This window comes from Lycorma delicatula, chromosome 5, assembly GCF_047948215.1.
Source record: "Lycorma delicatula isolate Av1 chromosome 5, ASM4794821v1, whole genome shotgun sequence".
NCBI classification, from domain to species: Eukaryota; Metazoa; Arthropoda; class Insecta; order Hemiptera; family Fulgoridae; genus Lycorma; species Lycorma delicatula.
In genome coordinates, this window is record NC_134459.1 from 181,332,332 (window position 1) to 181,348,366 (window position 16,035).

Sequence of the window (16,035 nt, forward strand, 5' to 3'; positions counted from 1 at the left end):
TTGCTGGACAGTTATTATTGCCTTAGAAGTCAATGAGTGATTACATTTTTTATCATTGCTGCAATTTGCTGTACTCATAGACAAGTTTTCCCTTTAATACAGAAATTATTTTGACATTATTCAACCAGGTTTGTAAATTGGATACTGGGTTAAATAACTTTTCAATTACCCTTTGTATTGTATTTATTTTTAAAGTAACTACAAATACTGAACCCAGTTTATCATTAATGATAATAAAAATGAGAAATGAATTTTGTTATGTGGAAAAATATCGAGCTTGATCAGGATTCTATCCCAGTACCTTCTGAATAAAAAAGAGTCAATATCAATTTGCCATTAGGAGATGATGATTATAATGTTGATCTGTGAACTTGAACCTACTCCTGTGGTTAAACATCTTGAATTATTCAGCAGACAGATATTCAGGTAGCAAGACCCTTATTAAATTTCATTTTTTAAATTTTATTTTCAATATTGTGTATTTTTGTATTTTCTCAATAATGAAAATAAATGTATGAATAATAAATTATAACGTGTATATAACGGTTCAGCCATAAGCTCATAGGTTTGATTTGTTTATTATTACTATTAATTGTTAGAAAAAAACATAAGCAACTTTAGAAAGGTGTTCTTGGTCAAAATCTATGTAGTTATGGCCATTTCTTATTCCACCTCAAATCATACCCTGAATGTGTAGAAATAACCCTGATTTGAACCCAGGACCTCCGGGTGAAAGGCTGAGACGCTATCACTCATGCCATGGAGGCCGGCAACTTAAGTAGAATCTGTTTTGTGTTAGGTGATAAAATTCGTGTAGTTGGTTATCTCATATATTTGCAAGGCTAATATGTGTGGTTATTCAGAATATGAGGGTCGTTTGGCAAGTTTTCGGCCTAACAAAGAAAACAAGATTTTTTAGACTTTTTTTTTTCAATGAACTCTCTTTGGATTTTTATACATTAAGCCAGTGACTTTTAAACTTTATAATAGTCTCAGTATAATTATCTAAACGGTAGTTACCGGAGGCTAAACAGGAAAAAGAAAGGTGAAATACTCTCAGTATAATGTGATTTGTCCAGCTCTGTAAAATAAGCAGCTTTGACCTCATCATTTGAAATGAATCTTTGTCAACTGAGCAATTAACTTGGGATGAAGTAATCACTGGGAGCCAAACATGGAAGCAGTTTAAAGTATAGGCCATGTAGTTTTGGAGCAATAACGTGAGATATAAGTGCAGGTGTGTTATGGTGAAATAGCACTTTCACTTTGGCTAGATGTGGATGCTTATTTAACAGCATCCTTAACTAATAAACTCTAATATTCTGGATTGTGATCCTCCCTTTTTTCAGGTAGTGTATGAGCATTGTATCACGAGAATCCCAAAAAACTATACCCATGACTTTTCCTGCCAATGGAATCATTTTTACTTTCTTTGGTGCAATTTCTACTGCTATCACCCCACTGTTTGGACTCTCTTTGATTTGTAGCATGTAATGATAAATCTGTGTTTCATTTACTGTTGTAAACGATTGAAGAAACTCAGTAAAATTGTGTTTAAATAAGTCTAAACCCCTCTTGAAAAGCGTTCATTAAAATTTATTTTTTGTCAATTGAACAAATGTGGCATTCATTGAGTAGAAAGCTTTGTCAATCCCAGAACATTGTGTTAAGTGTAGTGGACATGGTCTATCAAATTGTAATGTCAACAAGGTCAGAAACCCTTAGTTGGAGTTCATTTAATAAAAGATTGTGGAATTTTGTGATGATTTATTATTGTTGTGGTTTTTGGGCATCCCAAGTGTTCTTTCATCATCTTGAATGAATGTACAACCACATGTAAGTTTAGCAGCCCGCTTTTATACCGTTGAATGATGGGGGTGAATCCTTTAAAGTGGAATCAAACTCTTTTTGTATGTCTGTTGGGGTTAAACCTTTAATGAATTACTTAAACTATGTATTTAAATTTTGAATTTTTGGTGCAAAATAAAAAAATTTCAGCCCTTAATTTGGTGTTAATTTAGAAAGTCAAAATTTCAAGAATCGGATAATGTTATTTTTCTAATTTTTGTACATTTTTTGCCATCATTTTAATTATTTTAAAAGTTTTGTTTTATTTATTACTTATTTACTTTACATGTACTACTCTATGACAATATAGGAGAAGATAATTTTGTATTTTGTAATTATTTTTCCAGAAAGATGCAAATGTAGAAAAAAAGTTTACAATTTATTGAAGTAAAATCATTATCAAAGTGGCATGTAATAAATATATCTATGTCAAATAATCATTCTTCAGTATTAACTGATGCCGGTTATGTAATTACTATGGGAAGTAATAATGAAAATCAGTTAGGACAAACAATGTAACTCCAGCTGTTGTCAAGAGTACGATTGATAAAATAGTTACTGTAAATGTCATTTCAATTTTATTTTAGCAAATTTTATTGTACTATTAGAAGTTGAGAATTTTAATGTTAAATTGTTTAAATAATTATTTTTTTCCTTTTTGATTATAATCTTTTTGTCATGGTTCTTTAGGTAAAGATTTTTTCTCATTAATCAATTAAGTTTAAGCTATTTTAAAAAACAACTAAGAAGTAGGTTACTCTTCCATAATTGAATTTTGATTGGTTTGTTAAACATAATCTGGTAACCCAAACCACAACACATTTGTAGTTGCCCCTGGCAGTATGTGTCCTTCTCTCATTTATTCTACTTAGAATAAGTGTAAAGTACAAATAAATGTAAATGTTGGAATAAATGTCATGTATTCCACTTAGTTGATAAAGCAGCAGCGCATGAAATATAGAATCTATCAGTTTTGTTCATGCTAACTGTAAGAGTTCTGGCATGATTTGTTTTAGGAAACGGAAGGAACACATTGCTGTCAAGATCTGTCAACAATTTTATAATGTCTACAGTAATAAAGCAATAAATGTCTAAAGTAATAAAGCAAAGCAATACTGTTTTGTGTGAAGTTGAGGTAGAAATCCAGAAAGAAATGTTGAGATATTAGGTGGCAGTTCAAGTAAGAGATTTTCAATCAGCCCCCTATCTCCCAGACTTCGGACCAAGTGACTGTGATCTTTGATTTGAGGGTTATTTTTTGCCTTTCCTAGCATTTGTAGTTAATTCATTACACTGCCATTTACTTTTAAAACTGGAGTGATCATTTTAAAACTGGTGTGCTTAAAGTAGTTTTGAGAATGGAGATACTCTGAAATGCTTCAACTACAAATGTTAAAGTGATATTGCTAGGAATGGCCGAAAATAATGTTCAAATCAATTATGATAATCCTAGCCAAAATATGAAATATTGTGAAAATTTTGACTCTGATCTGTGTACCGAGATGATTTGTCTGGCTACTTAACACTTTAAAATGCGGTGAAGAATTTATGATAGGACAAGTTATTGGCTTGACACCTTGGATTACTGTGTGCTAAAATCTTTAAACATATGTGTCGGTTATTTATATAAATATTAAAATATATTTCTACAATTTTGTAACATTTTTACCCCAAACCTTTTAAGCATCTGATTGATGTTATCCCAGTGTCAAAAAACTAAGTTTGTGGGAAGATAGATTTCAAAAATAATAATCTAATATATACTTTCACAAAATTATTGAATTTTATCAAATACTGTTCAAAATGATGTAGTTGGAGATTGCAATTAAATTGTCAAATGTAACCTATTTTTACAATCTGCTACCGCTTGCATGATGCCACTTTTCTGAATTATAAGCCATAAAATTCATTTCCCGATATTTACTGAAAATGTTTATGACAAATTTCAATGAGCGGTACAATTTTAGAAATTATCATCGTGGTTTTGGTATAAAGTTTTGCAAATCAGCTATTTACCTTTTGCAGTTGAGATACTTAGTATCTTTTTTGATTTTTTTCTTAAAATCTTATTATGATGAAATAATGGACAAGGAAATATTTTCTTGGTTCAGATAAATTCTCTACATTATAAAGCTTTTAATAGATTTGGGAATTTTCAATTACCAAGAGAAAGTGAAAGAATCTTTTTTCATGACATATAAAATTCTTACCCCAAGATTTCCAATTTAAGAATACTGTTTTGTTTCTGCTTAGTCAGAACAAAACCTCCAACAAATTCATAGAAAGTTATAGGGTTTGAAAAACTAAATAAATTATTCAGTGCTACGTAAATTTTATGAACGTTTTATGAAATTTCATTACCTAGTCATCTGGCATTCATAATCGACATATTTGATACCTTAGTTTAGATGTCTTCACTTTTTCTTTTAATATTCGATATTTATTAAAATATGAAGTCGGTATGGAGTGCGTTAATTGCAACAAATTAGGTAACATTTTCAATTTTTTTGAAAATGTGGACTATTATCTGTGTAGATAGACAACAGTATGAATTTATAAAATACGGTTTATTTCTATCTTAACCCATTTTCTAGTATATAAACTTTTGCTTCAATTTATAGAAAATTATATGTATAAAATGGATAAATTTCTACCAAACCGTAGGTTTGTAACAAAAAACTACTTTTAAAAAACAGATCATTTTACACTTCCAACAGACTTAATTCTATATGTATGAATATTGAATGAAGCACACTTATTTATATGAATAATTATATGTATAAAATGATTTGAATAAAGTGGTACAATGGTACTTATACAGCAATAAATTGACTGCAGAATGCGTAACAGAAGTTAACAGGATTACCAGTATGGTTTCTTCTTAATGATTATTAGTTGGAATTTGTAGTAGTAGTAAGTGTAATTATACCAGACGTCATATTTGGAATATAGACAACCCATAGTGTATTTTATGATATAATGAACTAAAAATGAATAATTTTTTTATTTTGGTGTTAGATGCAATGCGATTGCTGAAGTATTAGGTACCACCAATGTTATAACGCACAAATAATCCACTGCTTTACCTGATTTGAGTATGGTCTTTGAGTATGGTGGTCCTCATCATTCTGTAGAGGCATGGGAAGGAAGGTTCCTGGCTGAAAAGCCAGGATCAACTTCGCTCTACCTTCCATACAGATAGTGTGTGGTCTCAGATCAGGTTAGATACTTTCGAAGTTGGTTGTTATCGATGACACATCTTTTCCTTCAGAACTGGATCAAGTGTGGTTGAATGATTGTATTGAGCTAGGGAAACTTATGGTCAGTCACAGACCAGATCTGTCTCAATTCTCTCTTTTGGACAGTTGTTTTGATTGGGATATTATCTCTTTTTCATATTATTTATTAATACTTTATTGTCCGTTAGATAACTAAATGTGGTCCAACTTATACGGTTGTTGGTACAGAAGAAAATGCTATCTATTTTTGGGGTACAAGATACACACCATCATGTTCTTCTGTAAGTAATAATTAATTGTTTAGTACTATCACTTACTTAGTTAATATTATTCTCATGAATAATTTTTGTTTTTTACTTTTTACAGTGTGATGTTATACTCATTCGGTCTTATTTACTGTTTAATGTAAGCGTTAATCTTCTTTCAGTGTATTAATTTTGTTGCTATATATTGGTTTTATTAAGTGTAACTGATAAATTAAACAAATTAACAATTTAGTGTTTATTGATAATTATTCCAGCTTATCAGCTCTAATTTTCAAAATAATTTATGTTTTTGAGATTGTTTTTTAAATAAATATTTTTAAAAAATGCTAATACTAAAAAAAAGAAAGTAAGAAAATAATTATAACTTGAACATTTTAATACTACAGTAAACTGAGTATATTGTCTTTAATTTTGTTTTATTACATTTAGAACAAGTGAAAAAAAAAATACCTTTTTCATTCTGAACAATTGTTATATGAAAAGTATTGATCAGTCATTGTTATGTAACACAGTGCTAAAGTTTTACTGGCATTGTGTGTGTGTGTGTGCGCGCGCGTGCACGCGCATGTTTTATTGGAAATAAATATAGCTTTGTCCATATTAAGTAATGTCCATAATTAAGTAAATGAAAAAATATGGCTTTGGATACTGACATTTAATATTTTCTTAATTATCTTTCTTTCCAGGTCTGTATGTCCTGAGATACTCGAATTTCAAATGTTATTCAAACATCAGCATTTACAAGCAATAGACTTTGAAAGTATAATGATTAGATTGGTGTATGGAACACTGTATATCCATGTATTGAGTGAAGTAAATCGTGTATTGATAGTGCTTTATCCATTACTATAATCCATTGCAGCTCAATAAAAATATATATTAAATGATTATGAAATATAATTTTCTCATTATTTCAGATTCGTTTTTGTTTTTAATAAATAATTCTTTTATGTTGTTGATTTTTGAAAGTTTTCTTTTTTTGTAGGCATTTGATTCATCTTCTACCAGTTCATTAGCATCAACTAATCTCAAGATAGATATTGTTGCTGAACCTGAGGAAATACTTGCGTAAGTTAAATGAACATAAATTCATGCAGTTGAGCTACTTTTATTTTTTTATAAGGCTGCTAAAACATTTCAGTTGTACAAAGTTGGATTAGTGCCAAAGAGATGTTTCAGTGCATTCTATGATTAAAATGGAAGTTATTTTCTCTACAATTTATAAGCTTTTCAGCTTTTCTATGTATACCTTTTTTTTATTATACTCCATTGATAAATTTATCATGTTGAAGTTCGCAAGAAGTTCTGGCTAGAGTATTATGAACTGTTTAATAATTATTATGCTTCTGGGTATTGAAAAAAAAACCAGGCAGCAATACTTTTCTTCTATTATTTAGTATAATACTTTGCCACTGAGAAGTGTATTATAATTCAGTCAAAGACTTAATACCAAATGCATTCATTATAGAACCACCATCAATAAAACTAAATAACCTAATAAAAATCACTTAAAAAATTCAGTTTATCTGCCTTTTATAAAATTGGTTACTCTTAATGGTAGTAAGCTCTACATAGGACAAACTGGTTGGAATAGCTATATAAAAAACACAAAAACACTTCGCTCGACTACTGAATTCATTTTTACAAAACCACCTCTTTGAAACCAGTTGTACAAGCATCAGAAACCTGGAAATCTTATGCATAAATATGAAAGGACATGAACTAGACTCGCTTGAGTGGCTCTAAGTATACAAACATAAAATCAAAACTATAAATGAACAAATCCAGTTTCAATTACACACATTCTTTGAAAGATCACATATCACAATCATCCTTTAAATCTAATCCAAACAAACATCAGTGCCACACTCAACAATATGAAAATATTACCAGTGGCTTGATTTAAATTAGTTTTTAAACTTTCCCCTTCAGATAAATTTTATTGCAGTTGATTAAAAACTGTTTAATCCTCTAAAATACTCTTCACCTCAAATGACTTACCCTGATAGAAAAAAAATCTCTGAAAAGTCCCATAGGTAAGAGTCATCAGCCCACAGAGCTTCAATAAGAAGCAGCTGAAAATATATTAATTGGAAACTGTTAAAATAATTCTTGTGATACCTATCAAAAGAAAGAGGAAAAAAAGCGTAAGAAAAGAAAGGGATATCAACATGTAGAGGGACTACTACCTCTTATTAGGATAATTTATTATTTTGCTTAGGCTCATCTATTCCTGTACTTATAATAGTATGTAACATATTAAGATAGTTTATTAATTTAATCCACAACTTGAGTTGATGGTCATACCATAGAGCAGTTGTCTGATAACTCTTAATTAAAGTATGAAATCTGAATTCCATACTACTTTTTTATTTTTTTATAACACATTCTGCAACTAATTAATTAATTTAATCTATGTTTCAGCTTATATGCGTCACCTAATCAAATCGCTAAAGGTGAGATTGTCACATTGTATGACTTATGTCCATTATGGCTTGGTCTTTTAGTACTGGTTGATACTACAGTGCCTTTGCCAAAATTGAGTACACTTACTTTTGTAGAGGGTAAACAAAATAATGAAAACAATTCATCCTGTTCTAAAAATTCTTTAACAGATACTTCTGAGTCTGTAATTATCAAACATTTAGAACAAAAGTAATAATCTTCATAATTTTTATTATAGTAATATTAATGTTTTAATAATTATTAATATTATGTTTATACATTTTCATTAATATTTAAATGTACAGAACTGGATTGTACTGAGGATGATTCATATTTTTAAATGTATGTGGAATGTATTTATTCTTTTCACTGTTGTTTACTTAGAAATTAAAAATAGAACTAAAGAAGATAAAAAAATTGATCACAGGAAATAAAATTAACACACATATATATATTTATGGCTATATATATACCTGTGACTTCCAACAAGTTTTTCTTTTTTTTCTATTCATTCTACCTAAGTTACATTAATTCTAAGTTTCCTCTATTGGTAATTTTAATCATTAATGCAGTTTTTACAGTTTGTCATTTTTAAACCTCTCTCATGTAAGCCATTGTTTTAGATGGATAATTAGTGGTAATCATTCTGTACAAAGTAGAGGACTTTAAGGAGGCTGATTAAACATTTTTCAGATATCATTTTTCTCCTAAGCTGTACAATGAGCTGTGTGATTTCAAATATTACGTTACAAAAGCACAATATGAAAGGATAGGATTTTGTGTCTTATGTTTTGATTGGCTGATATAATAATTTTTCTAGAATTTTTTTTATTAAGAATCTATATTGATATTGATCCTCTTATCAAGAAATTAAACAGGCTTGTTTAATCAAAAGGTTTTTTTGACTAAACAATAGCCATGAATTTTCAGAAATGTTATTAACTTTTCTTTTGTCTCAAGGATCTTGAATGTTGACTGCTTTGTTTTAATATTTTTGAATATAATCTCAAGATCTCACCTCAACAATTTGAAAAAATAATTAATTTTTTGTTTTTGTTTATGTATATATATTGTGTTACATATATCTATATAATACACAATCTAATCTTTCATATGGCTATAACAACATGTGATAGCTTGCATATAAAACATCTATGGTGCTAGAAGTGTTATAAAGAATCTGAAGTCTGTATTGTTTTCTCTGAGAAGATGATGTTAATTCTCTGTCAGTTACTTAATGGTTAACAGTGTGATGAAGGTATTGATTGTAACATTGATTATTTTGTTAGGATACATGGCGAGCTGATATGCAACAATATAAAAAACTCTTGTTTTCATCATTTTTAGTTGATTGAATGAAAAAGACATTAGGAAAGATACCATTATTTGTTTTTGTAGTGTGTTTTGTTTTATTCTCTACTTAATATTGCAAGAGTGACCGTAACTTACAATTTTATGTGGTCAGTGAAACAATTTTTTTCAACTTATTTGAAAATGAACTCCAAGAATTATTTTTAAAAAAATTCTACTGAACTATTATGAAAACTTTTGATCAAAACATGAAAACATCTTAGGAAGATAAAAATAAATAAGGAATATTTAGACAGGAAAATATATGTTTTAAAGGAATTATTTATTACAATAAATAATTATTATAATAATTATTTGTATACAAATAATTACAAATTATTATTATTATTTGTATTACAAATAATTTTTTTTTGTTGTAATTATTTGTGTACAAATTACAGATAATTACAATAAAAATAACTTTTATTCTGTTTCTTAATTTGGATGTACAGATCTGCAATCACTTTATCCGAAGTATTTTCATGATATCCGAAGTAAAACTGAAAAATTGGTTTTCTGAGAACTGATTTTCTTTAGGTTTGAATACAATAACTTTGTTATTAACAATAATTTGTAGAACAAGACGCTAGTTTTATATTTGAAAAATTTAATTAAAGTAGGTTTACCCGTTCCTGAGAAATAATTTTTTTTGTTGAAAATCACAAAATGGCGTTCGGAAGGAAAAGGAAAAAATCAAATTATGAAAAAATCCCTTTCGGCACGCCGGAAGGCGGAGGTTGATTTCACCGGTGCTAAGTAGGGGATAAAAAATATACCCTGCATAATAATTGGTGATTTCAATGCCCATTATCATTCGTGGGGCTCATAGTCATGTTCTTCCCGGGGAAGGATAGTTAATTGACTGAGGCAGAACTTAGATCTCTCTGCTTATTGAACAATGGATCATGCACATTTGTATCATCTTCATCAGATACATCTGTGTGCATCGATCTGTCGTGTTAAGCATCCCTATTTCCACTTCTTAACTGGCGCATTTCCAAAAATGTTTTTGGAAACGATCACAGACCGGTTGTTATCTTGATTGGTGATGGTGATTTGTCTCAGAGACAGCTATGTGGATGGGTGGTTGGGAAGGCAGACTGGATCGAATACAAAGAATTGTTTAGCCAATATGATGAAGTGATCCACCAACTTTCCATATTTGCACATCTGATATTTGATATTGCAAGTGATTTACAATACTTGGTGATTCAAAAAGGACTTCACAACTTTAAAAGCATATAAACATTTCTTTAGATAATTTTTAGAATCAGTTGAGGTCTCATTTCGTAGCAAAACACATCAAGTTTTGATTCTTGTAGTTCATAATACTGAATTCGGCTGCCGTGATGTTAAAAATGGATACATTTACTGGTGCAGAACATGGTTGGTATGTGTTTTAGTTTCAAGATTTGCAGTCATTAACTGCAATTCAACATAATTTTCGTATTGAGTAAAGTAGGAAGCCTTCTAGTAGGCATACAATTTATTCTTGGTACATAACCTTCATTGAGTCAGGTTGTTTTGTTAAACATATAAAATTACTAGGATGATCACACATCTCTGATGCTGTGGAACAACTCAGAGAAAGCTTTGCACGTGGTCCGAAGAAATCAACTGAACATGCATCATGTGAGATGACTGGCATTTCAGAAATGGCTATTTGGCATGTAATATGTAAACAATTGCACTTGAAGCCATTCAAACTAACCATGGTTGAACACATTACAGATGACGACAAAGTTGCTCAGCTGCAGTTTTCGGTGGAAATGATGGATAGAATTGCAGACAATAATACATTTTTAGACAGTGTAATTTGTAACGATGAGTCAATTTTTTACACCAGTGTGGCAATGTGAACACCCATAACTCTTGAATACGGGGTAGCGAAAACCCTCATGAAACTTGGCAGTACATTTGTGATAGCCCGAAGGTGAATGGTTTTTGATTCCTAAGCAAATAAAGACTGTACGTCCGTTCTTCTTCCTGGAGGTATGTGTGCGCTCTGCTGGGGTGGTCTGTTATATAGTTGGTGCTTGTGGGAAATGTATGTCTATCCCATTAAATTCTTCCTTGATGGTTGTGTTTCACTTGAAAAAACCAACAAACACTGAAGCTTAAAGAGTCTTCGACCGACGTTATCAGTTGAGGGTGTGTCTGATGATGATAAGAGAAATAATGTAATGAATGCTAAAACATCAGTAATTTGCTTTATTGTAGTGAAATAAAAGGAAGAAGGTAAATAGTTTACAAAGGTTTCAGCTTTCTTAATTCAAGTGCATTGTTGCAGCGTGTGGATCTGCAAAATCAATTAAATAACTTAGGACTGGCGCCCTGTTGATTGAGGTTACTGATGACAAATAGAGTCGGAAACTAGTGGTCCTTAAGTTCATTGGTAAGGAAGAGGTGGTGGTGGAACCACATAATACCTTAAATTCCAGCAAGGGGATTATCTTCCACCGTGACTTGGCTGGAATTGAACCCTCAGAGATAACAAAGGAACTGTCCCTGCAGTTACAAGTTGGTCCAAGTTTTGTCAGAACAAATAAAGACCCTCACTGCTGCGATTACAACATTGAGCTTGGGCAAGAATGTAACTTCTGCTAGAAAAACTAATGGTGGTTCATCTAACTCCATGTCCCAGACTCCATGTGGTTCAGACTCCATGTCTGAATATATCCCCTTAAGATCTGGAAAACCAAGAAGTTCCTTGATGGAATGAAGAATGCAGGAAGGCATTAAGGGATTGCCACTGGGCTTTTGTGTAATCTCAATCATAGGCTTACAACAGAAATGCTCTGCACCTATCACAATGCGAGGGCTGTATGCTGTCTTTGTTTATTACAACAAATATATTGTGTTCAGATGATGATAACGCAGAAGTGTTTTCCATCCATTAAAACTCAAAAAAACGATGTGTTTTTCTATGAAATGAGACATCAACCAAATCTGTAATATCTCAATAGATTTTTATATGCTTTTTATGTTATGAAGTCCTTTTTGAATATCCGGTATATCAGGTGTTTCATTTTAATCCCCCAGGCGATTTTCTCATAAACTACGCACAATACAAAAAAAAAATGTCTTCAACAAAAGTTACTTGGACTGAAGGGGCGACACCTCATGGTGACCTTGGATTTCACTGTTAACACAATTTATTTCAAGGTTAACACAATTTTATTTTTAATGGAATGACTTATTTTTGACTCCACAAATGAAAAGATTGGAAAAGTTTACATTGGAATATGTGGTCACACATATGATCTTGGAACATTTTTTGAAGGTCATACAATGTAATATTCATACTAGGCCATTTGTCTCACAAACTATGGAAAGATCATAAAAATGATTTTACAGAAGTTAACGAGGATAGGAGGGGAATATCTGACAGTGAACTTGATCATGATCTTGAGGTCCCCTTTGCAGGTCGTGCCAAGGTTTTTTGATAGCGCCAATGGAAGGAGCGACAAACGTCACGTCAACATACCCTTGAATTTAGTCATGACATTTTAAGATTATGTTTTATTTCTTCCAGCTTTTTGAAATTCATGGTTTAGGAATTAATCACATACGGTATCCGATTAAACAATTTGCTGAATTTCAAAGACAGTACCAGTTAACTGTCGTCTTCTCACAACTTAGAAAGCAGTGACTGTAAATATCTGTGACGAGAATCCAGCACCTATATACCACTACTTCTCATAGTTAGCAGTATGACCTTCAAAAAAGTTTTAAGATCATATGTGTGACCAGATATTCCAATGTAAAATTTCTGATCTTTTCATTGGTGGGGCCAAAAGTAGGTCATCCCATTTAAAAAAATTTATGTTAACATTAAATAACAGTCAAGATCACCATGAAGTGCCTCCCCCTCCAGTCTGAGTAACTTTTGATTAGATCATTTTGTTTTATTGTGCATAGTTTTTGAAGAAATCATTTGTGGGGATTAAAATGAAACACCCAGGTATATACAGATTGTATCATGAAGTTCTCCCAGGACTTTTATAAGCTATCCTACTTGTGAAAACAATGAAGAAACCTCATTTAAACATATGTCCTAAAATGCTTCGTTTGCAAGTTAGTGGAAGATTACGCTCGGATTTCATCTACTCCAGTGAAATGAGATTGTACTGAAATTTTTAGAGCATTAATTAAGGAGCAGAATTAGCGATTTCTTATGGTTTCTGATTTTAGAAATCGAATAAAATAGGTTCTAGAACCGTATCTGCAGTAGTGTTTGAGAAATCTGGGGTAAAAACCGTGTTTTTTTTGTCATAAAATAATTTTTCTTAAGTGGGTAATAAACATGTACAAATTTTAAACAAAGCTTGAAGAGAATTTAATTCTGAACAAAATCATATAAGATAAGTTGAATAAAACAAAGAAAAGCTGGAAAAAATTATTTAAAAAGGGTAAAAATTGAAAATTACTTTCCTTTTGTCCAATAATAAATAAAGTATAATTTTTTTTTAATCAAAATATAAACAGAAACTGGAACAGACTAAATGATTGATTGAAAAAAAATTAGTAATTGAATTTCAGTGAATGAACCATGGTAGAACTAAGATGTCAAAAGCATCATTTCCATTGTGTTTTTTGTAATGTAAAATTGTCAGCTTCCAGTACTCACTTTGTGTTATTTTAAGCCCTTTGATGTAATTTTTTCTCATTTATTTATTAAATGCTTGTTTTGTCTTAATTTCTTAGGTTCCAAGCTGGATAAAGGCTGAACTGGCTGAAGCTAATAATTCCTGGAGACCAGACATATATGATGTACCAAGCAGTCTTTTGAATAGTTAATTCCTTCTTTCAAATTATAATTATATTCTATTTCTAATTAAGTGTTCAAATAATTAATTTGCTGAAGTATTATTTATTATTAATTTTCTCTGTAATACAGTTACAATAAAAGCTACAAGTAGCATTAAGATACATAGAGCAATAGTCTGCTACTTACAATTTTACCTGTGGATGGTCAGAAGCTAATTAGTGTAAATCATCAATAAGAAATATCATTTTAATCCTTTTATTAGAATTAGAATGTGTTATTCATTAATATACTAAATTAAACAAAATCTATATCAATATTAAGAGAAAATGTAGAATCTTATTTATAATCTTAGAAATAGAAAATCAAAACATAAAATTATTCAACTTATAACAAAATTAAAAATTGTGACTTACTTGGTTTGTTGATAATTTCACACATTTTTTACCTCTTTGTTTATTTATTCTTTAGTTGAAGCAGCTTACCAACTCGAGAAGACTTCTTGATGCTAATTATAGAAAACAGCATCTCTTCATTAAAGTATATTTAAAATGTATTTTAGTTAGGTTGCCCTTTACTATATCAAAACCTCTGAACTTTTAAGTTTCCATTGGTGTTACTGCATCTTTATTGATCTTCCTGTGAATAATAGCAACTTTAAGATTTTTGGCCAATAAAAAAATTAGTGTTTGTAACTTTAATTACTTCAAATGGCTTACTCTTCTTTGTCATTTTTATATTGATCTTCTGGCCCAAAAATTTACTCACACTTCTAATCCTTGGTTTCTATTATGGCAAAACTGTAATTAGGCAAATAGCTGAGGTATAAAAGAAGACATTTATGGCAAAAGATGAAAACAAAATATTTATTTTTGATTACGGAATAAATTATTCTTTTTACTTCTCTGAATACATGGATACAGCGTTCCATATACCTCATGTCTTACGTCTAATCATTGTATTTTTAGTCTATTGCTTGTAAAAACTGATGTTTGAATAACATTTGAAATATGAGTTTCTCAGGACATAACAATCCTGGAGAGAAAGGTAATTGGGAAAATATTAAACGTCAGTATCCAAGTCATATTTATTTTCAATAAAACACACACACACATATATATATATATATATATATATATATATATATATATACACAATGCCACTCAAACCGCAGCACTGTGTTACATAACAATGACTGCATCAATACTTTTCATATAACAAATTGTTCAGAGTGAAAAGGCATTTTTTCACTTGTTCTAAATGTTCTAAACAAATTAAAGACAATACACTCAATTTACTGTGTAGTATTAAAATGTTCAAGTTGTACTTACTTGCTTACTTTTTTTTAGTTACTTTCTTTACTTAGTTAATTTTTTTTAGTATTAACATTTTTTAAAAATATTTATTTAAAAAAACAATCTCAAAAACATAAATTATTTTGAAAATTAGAGCTGATAAGCTGGGGGGGGGGGGGGGGATATCACTAAACACTAAATTGTATTTTTTTTAATTTATCAGTTACACTCAGTGTAACCAATATATAGTAACAAAATTAATACACTGAAAGAAGATTAACACTAACATTAAACAGTAAATAATACCGAATCAGTATAACATCAAACTGTAAAAAGTAAAAAAACAAAAATTATTCATGAGAATAATATTAACTAAGTAACTGATAGTACTAAACAATTAATTATTACTTTCAGAAGAACATGATGGTGTGTATCTTGCACCCTAAAAGTAGATAGCATTTTCTTCTGTACCAACAACCGTATAACTTGGACCACATTTAGCTATCTAACAAACAACAAAGTAACATTAATAAATAATAGGAAAAAGAGATAATATCCCAATCAAAACAACTATCCAAAATAGAACATTAAGGCAGTTCTGGTCTGACTGACCATAAGTTTCCCTAGCTCAATACAGTCATTCAACCACACTTGATCTCGTACTCAAGGAAAAGATATGTCATTGATAACAACAACCTCAAAAGTATCTAACCTGACCCGAGACCACACACTATCTGTATGGAAGGTAGAGTGAAGTTGATCCTGGCTTTTGAGCCAGGATTCTTCCTTCCCAAGCCTGTACAGAATGATATGGACCACCATCC

General features: G+C 30.4%; 1 protein-coding gene across 1 annotated transcript; it reads left to right on the forward strand.

Moving 5' to 3' along the window:
• Positions 1 to 355: 355 nt before the first annotated feature.
• On the forward strand, positions 356 to 14,331 carry LOC142325810 (uncharacterized). The gene is made up of 6 exons (XM_075367836.1): positions 356 to 426; positions 2,354 to 2,408; positions 5,276 to 5,368; positions 6,339 to 6,421; positions 7,778 to 7,982; positions 13,856 to 14,331. The coding sequence occupies exons 1-6, from the start codon at positions 356 to 358 to the stop codon at positions 13,946 to 13,948; spliced, it is 600 nt and encodes a 199-aa protein (XP_075223951.1). The 3' UTR covers positions 13,949 to 14,331.
• Positions 14,332 to 16,035: the final 1,704 nt, after the last annotated feature.

Excerpts from the sequence above, each read along its gene's own strand:
- LOC142325810 (XM_075367836.1), top strand. The coding sequence starts at position 356 with ATGTTGATCTGTGAACTTGAACCTACTCCTGTGGTTAAACATCTTGAA. Across the intron at positions 427-2,353 it reads TTCAGCAGACAGATATTCAG|GACAAACAATGTAACTCCAG; the intron begins GTAGCAAGACCC and ends AAAATCAGTTAG. Across the intron at positions 7,983-13,855 it reads TAACAGATACTTCTGAGTCT|GTTCCAAGCTGGATAAAGGC; the intron begins GTAATTATCAAA and ends TTAATTTCTTAG.